The 6,518-nt window shown below is 47.1% G+C and overlaps 1 protein-coding gene across 1 annotated transcript in view; it reads left to right on the top strand.

The window, feature by feature from the left end:
* MEI1 (meiotic double-stranded break formation protein 1) overlaps nucleotides 1–6,518 on the top strand; it is a 116,388-nt gene that overhangs the window by 64,322 nt on the left and 45,548 nt on the right. Inside the window, exons 15-16 of the mRNA XM_017894083.1 lie at nucleotides 1,311–1,371; nucleotides 3,773–3,870. Of these exons, the coding sequence (XP_017749572.1) occupies nucleotides 1,311–1,371; nucleotides 3,773–3,870 (159 nt within the window). The remainder of the gene's footprint in view (nucleotides 1–1,310; nucleotides 1,372–3,772; nucleotides 3,871–6,518) is intronic.

A 6,518-nucleotide genomic window follows, 5' to 3' on the forward strand; every position in this document is an offset into this window, starting at 1 on the left:
CTCGGCCTCCCAAAGTGCTGGGATTACAGGCTTGAGCCACCGCGCCCGGCCTCTGAGTCTTGTTTATCTAGGATTCTGCTTTACAGTGGCCCAGGGAAGGCAGAACAGAGGTTAGTATTGGCTGAAAGCCTTACTGGAGAGACTGGGAGGAGCCAGAAGCACAAGGGCCTGGGCCAGGGTCAACAGCTAAGGCAGAAACTGCTGGCCAGGCCACAGTGGCTCACACCTGTAATCCCAGCATTTTGGGAGGTCGAGGTGGGCGGATCACCTGAGGTCCGGAGTTCAATACCAACCTGACCAACATGTAGAAACTCTGTCTTTACTAAAAATACAAAATCAGCTGGGCATGGTGGCACATGCCTGTAATCCCAGCTACTCAGGAGGCTGAGGCAGGAGAATTGCTTGAACCTGGGAGGTGGAGGTTGCAGTGAGCCAAGATCGTGCCATTGCACTCTAGCCTGGGCAATAAGAGTGAAACTCCATCTTAAAAAAAAAAAAAAAAAAAAAAGCCTGGGCTCAGTGGCTCACACCTGTAATCCCAGCACTTTGGGAGGCCGAGGTGGGCGGATCATGAGGTCAAGAGATCGAGACCATCCTGGCCAACATGGTGAAACTCCGTCTCTACTAAAAATACTAAAATCAGCTGGGTGTGGTGGTGCACACCTGTAGTCCCAGTTACTTGGGAGGCTGAGGCAGGAGAATCGCTTGAACCTGGGAGGCGGAGGTTGTAGTGAGCCGATATCATGCCACTGCACTCCAGCCTGGCGACAAAGTGAGACTCTGTCTCAAAAAAAAAAAAAAAAAAAGATAATGTTATCGGACCCCTGTTCTGAGAACCAATTGCTTTCAACAGACAATTTAGAGATGAGAATAAAATAGTAACTACTCCTGTTCTTTCTGCATCTGAAACTGGATTGTTTTCTATGAAACTGGAAGAAGGGATAGAAGGAGCAGATGTGCCCTTCCTAGGTCCTTGTCAAATGTACCAAATTGTAGTGGAGGATCATTCAGAATGGAAGAAAATGAGCACTTATTTCAGCACTTACTTTGAGCCAAGTGCTTGTTAGATGTTCTCCATGCATTTATCTTACTTAGCTTTACAGCAACCTGTGAGGTACAAATATCAAAACTGAGTCTCAGAGAAGTTAAAAAACCTTTCCAGAGTGAAACTGCCAGATAGAGATAGAGCACATTTTGAACCAGGTCTGTGTAACTCTAAAACCAGAGCTTTTTGATACCACCCAGGCTTGGGACTCTCTGTGACAAGTCTGGTTTAAACTGCTGTCTGCTTTATTCCCACTTCTCCGAAGCTGCCTCATCCTTCATACGACTGACCCTGGAGCTGAAGGCCAGGTTTTGCAGTGGTCTGAGGTATGTGTGGTTCCAGGCAAGATTGAGTGGCCAAGGGGCCGATGTCCCTCTTGACGGGGCAAGTGGGAATTGTTGGCTGGTATGTTTTAGTCATGAGTTCATGGTGGTATTGACATAGTGTCTGCCTTGCTCAGCATCTGGTGCAGTAAGCTGAACATGCTTCTGTAGGTTGTATTGAATCTTGCCTGGTAAGGATCTTATGCCTGGTGATACTTGGATGGGTACCTGTCACATCAAAACTGGGAGAGGCCCGGCACAGTGGCTCATGGCTGTAATCCCAGCACTTTGGGAGGCCAAGATGGGAGGATTGCTTGAAGACAGCAGTTCAAGATCAACTTAAGCAGCATAACAAGACCCTGGTCTCTATAAATTTTTTTTTTTTTTTGAGATGGAGTCTTGGTCTGTCACCCAGGCTGGAGTGCAGTGGTACAATCTTGGCTCACTGCAACAACCGCCTCCTGGGTTCAGGCAATTCTTCTGCATCAGAACCTGAGTAGCTGGGATTACAGGTGCCTGCCACCACATCTGGCTAATTTTTGTATTTTTAGTAGAAATGGGGTTTCACCATGTTGGCCAGACTGGTCTCGAACTCCTGACCTCAGGTGATCCGCCCGCCTTGGCCTCCCAAAGTACTGGGATTACAGGTGTGAGCCACCGTGGCTGGCCACAAAAGTTTTGTGTTTGTTTTTTTTTTTTTAGCCAGATGTGGTGGTACACACCTCTAGTCTCAGATACTCAGGAGACTGAGGCGAGAGGATCTTTGAGCCTAGGAGGTCAAAGCGGCAGTGAGACCTTGTCTCTCTCTGTCCAAAATGCCCCCCAAAACTGGAAGGGCTTTCAGAGATCATTTGTTTAACCTCTCATTTAAATGAGGAAACTGGACGGGTTGAGCAGGAAACTCCGGCTGAGGCAGAAGATTGGCTTGAACCCGGGAGGTGGAGGTTGCAGTGAGCTTCTTGAGATAGCACCACTGCACTCCAGCCTGGGTGACAGAGTGAGATTCCGTCTTAAAAGAAAAGAAAAAAAAAAAAAAGCTGCAGTGAGCTATGATCACGCCCCACTCTAGCTGGAACGACAGAGTGAGACCACTGAGGAAATTGAGGACCTCAAAGGGGAAAGGATGCAGTGCCTGTCATATTCTAGTTTCTACCAGCTGTCCAATTCTAGAGGAGAAACTCTTGTTAAAGTAGAGGTCGCTGTCTCAGTCTCTGTCTTGTTAGATTTCTAGAGCAGCGTCTGTACCTTCTCATTTATGATTTGCCCCGTTTCTGTATTTACTAAGAAGATTAATTTGTTACTTCCCACAGCCTACAAGCTGGCTACAATGTAGTGCCCAGCTTTCCTTCCATAATACTGAATACACCATCCAACATTTAGGAGAGAATACAAGGACCCACCTGGATTGAAAGTCAAAATTTTGGAAGTACTCCTTAACTGCCCATGTGTGGTTCAGCTGCTGCTGCTTTTTCTAGTACTTCCTCAGCCCTTTTCTGGCCCAGGGGCACTTTTTTATTTGCATGTTTTATTAAATTAGAGCTTATAGCCCCCACTTCATATTTTTTCAGTAAATTTTTAGTGAATGCCTATATGGGCCAAGTGTCCAAGTTACAGCTGAAGCAGCAGGTTCCATATTTACTTTTTTTTTTTTTCAAGACAGAGCCTTGCTCTTGTCACCCAGGGTGGAGTGCAATGGCACGATTTTGGCTCACTGCAACCTCCACTTTCTGGGTTCAAGCAATTCTCCTGCCCCAGCATCCCTAGTAGCTGGAATTACAGGTGCCTGCCACCACGCCTAGCAAATTTTTGTGTTATTATTTTTGAGACCGAGTCTCCCTCTGTCGCCCAGGCTGGAGTGCAATGGCGCTATCTCGGCTCACTGCAACCTCTGCCTTCTAAGTTCAAGCGATTCTCCTGCCTCAGCCTCCTGAGTAGCTGGGATTACAGGTGTGTGCCACCACGCCTGGCTAATTTTGTATTTTTAGTAGAGACAGGGTTTCACCACGTTGGTCAGGCTGGTCTGGAACTTCTGACCTCGTGATCTGCCCGCCTCAGCCTCCAAAGTGCTGGGATTACAGGCATGAGCCACTGCACCTGGCCAAATTTTTGTGTTTTTAGTAGAGATGGGGTTTCACCATTTTGGCCAGGCTGGTCTCAAACTCCTGACCTCAGGTGATCCACCCGCCTTGGCCTCCCAAAGTGCTAGAATTACAGGCATAAGCCACTGTGCCCAGCCCCATATTTACTTTTCATAGCCACCTTAGGACCTCTTCTGCCATGGCCATGGCTAGAATTTCACTAGCCTCTGGCACAAAGCAGTGGTGCCCAGGCATATGGCAGGGATAATGCTCTCCCAAAGTAGCAATGTCATCTCTTCTGTTCTTTCTTCTCCTCCCTCTCTAAGTCACTCAGCCCTAAACCAGGTGTGTTCCAATTTCCTCTACTGTATGTGCCTCAACCTCCTCTCAGCTCCAGAGAAGACAGGACCACCTTCCGAAGAAGGTAAGATGCTACAATTTGACCACTCATGTGGCCTGTGCTGGTCTTTAGAGTCTGGGTGCCTTGCTGATTGACTAGATAGTGAGTTAGTACAGGCATGAGATTTCTTTGCTTGAGGCTGCCCAGAGGAATCAGAGTGATACTATTATAGGTTGATTCCTAGGGATGTGAAATAATAGAACTGGAAAATGATGGAACCCAAGGCTCCTGGCACCTTAGAGTTGAGAAGGATCCTCAAGTCCAGTTGAGAAGGATCAAGTCCAGTTCCTTCTTCCTGACAGTCTCCTCTGCAACATCCCCACACCAGACCTTAGGAGTCCAGTGTTCACTATAGCACGAATAGTGTGTTCTGTTTCTTCATTCATTCAAGTAGTGTTCCCTCCCTCCCTCCCTTTCTTCCTTCCTTCCTCGCTCTGTTGCCCAGGCTGGAGTGCAGTGGCATGATCTCACTCACTGCAACCTCCACCTTCCGGGTTCAAGCAATTCTCCTGCCTCAGCCTCCCAAGTAGCTGGGATTACAGGCTCCCGCCAACACGCCTGGCTAATTTTTGCATTTTTAGTAGAGATGGGCTTTCACCATGTTGGCCAGGCTTGTCTTGAACTCCTGACCTCAGGTAATCTGCTTCTACCTCCCAAAGTGCTGAGGTTACAGACATGAGCTACCGTGCCAAGCCAAGAGGTATTTCTTGAGCATCTACTGTGTGTCAGACTCCATTCGAGGTGCTGGTGAAAGAGCCAGGGATACAAAGCCCTACTCTCATAGATTGAGACAGGCAGGCAATAAGGAAATACATACTATGTGAGAGATCCATAGGCACTATGAAAAAAATAAAACTGGGCAAAAGGATAGAGAGTGATAGAAGGATGAGAGATACATGTTAGATAGGGTGGTCAGTGAAGGCTTCCATGTGGAAGTGGCATTTGAGCAGAGGTCTGAGTCCAGTAAAGGAAAGCCATGCAGAATCTAGGCAGGAGGAACAGCAGCTGCAGGGCTGAGAGCTGGAAGTTTTTCCTCTCGTTGAACATTTATTGAGCTTCTGCTACCTGCCAAGGGAGGCCTAGGTACTGCTGTGGATAGAGTGATTATAACAGTATGTTATTTTCCCTGGGGGGTTCCTCTATCTTAGACCTGTCTCCTGGTATAATATAAAACAGTTTAATCATCGTTTCATCATTCATTCAACAAATATACCTCTGTGGGTAAGACCTAGTTCTGGCTGTTTTCCCCCTTATTATATTTGTGAAGACTCTGTGGTCTCCCCCACTCTCTACACCTGTTGCTCTCTTTTATCTTTCCCAGACATCCTGCTGAGAGGGAGAGCAGCCCAGCTGAGCATTTTTATTGCTTCCAACATAGCTTGGCTACTGGTTCTCTCACTATGCTGGCTACTCCTTTCTGTAATCTCCCTGTTCAGGCATGATCTGGCCTGCAGAGAGAATAGCATGATGATTTCTGCCATGTAGCCTAAGACTATTGGCAGTCACATCACAATCATCTCTCATGCTTATTAGTGCCTGCTCCACTGCTGCTGGCAGTTCCCTTGCTTGTCAAACCAAGGGGAGCCCCACCCATCTCCTGCCTTAGACACTGAGGCTTCTTAAATCTCAGCGTGCCAGGAAATGCAGCAGATCTCTCATACATGCAGACTGCTTCTTTCTTTTATATATCAGGAGAAAGGCAGGTGGATGTGTGTGACTGAAGGATATTTGTTTCATTATTATATTGATTAGAGCATGCTTTGATGGACAAGCACTGAACTTGGAATTAGGAGAGCTGACCTGGCTCTGCTACCAAATTGCTGTGGGACATGCACCATCCTCACCCTCTGCTTGCCCAGGACTTGGTCCTGGGTCCACTGCCGTGGCAGGATGGATTCTTTCAGTTGACCTTCAACTGAGGTCCTGTCTTTCGATCTCTCATCCACTGACTGCTGGAAGGATTAGCTGAAAACAAAGTCTTAACATCTTAACTCCCCTGGCCTTCAACTGTGGTCTCCACACATCAGTCTGTGGAGTATTGTCAGATAGTGATGGAGTTTTCTCTGGTCCATGGTGAAATGTGGAACATAAGGATAAAGTTGACTTTATTCAGGCTTTTTTGTTTGTTTGTTTTTTGAGACAGAGGCTCACTCTGTTGCCCAGGCTGGAGTTGAGCGATCTCAGCTTACTGCAACCTCCACCTCCCAGATTCAAGTGATTCTTGTGTCTCAGTCTCCTGAGTTGCTGGGACTACAAGCATGTGTCACCATGTCCAGCTGATTTTTTTATATTTTTAGTAGAGATGGGGTTTTGCCATGTTGGCCAGGCTGGTCTTGAACTCCTGGCCTCAAACAATCTACCTGCCTTGGCCTCCAAAGCGCTAGGATTACAGGTTTGAGCCACTGCGCCTGGCCTTTGTTCAAATTTTAAACTCTGAGGTCAGTCCTTTTCTTTCCTTTTTTTTTTGTTCTTGTTTTTGTTTTTTGTTTTGGGACAGCGTCTTGTTCTGTTGCCCAGGCTGGAGAATAGTGGCGCAATCTCGGCTCATTGCAACCTCCGCCTCCCGGGTTCAAGCAACTCTCGTGTGTCAGCTTCCTGAGTAGCTGGGACTACAGGCACTTGCCACCACACTTGTCTAATTTTTTTTTTTTTTTTTTGTTTTTTTTTTTTTT

This window comes from Rhinopithecus bieti, unplaced genomic scaffold (genome assembly GCF_001698545.2).
Source record: "Rhinopithecus bieti isolate Rb0 unplaced genomic scaffold, ASM169854v2 scaffold_25304, whole genome shotgun sequence".
NCBI lineage: Eukaryota > Metazoa > Chordata > Mammalia > Primates > Cercopithecidae > Rhinopithecus > Rhinopithecus bieti.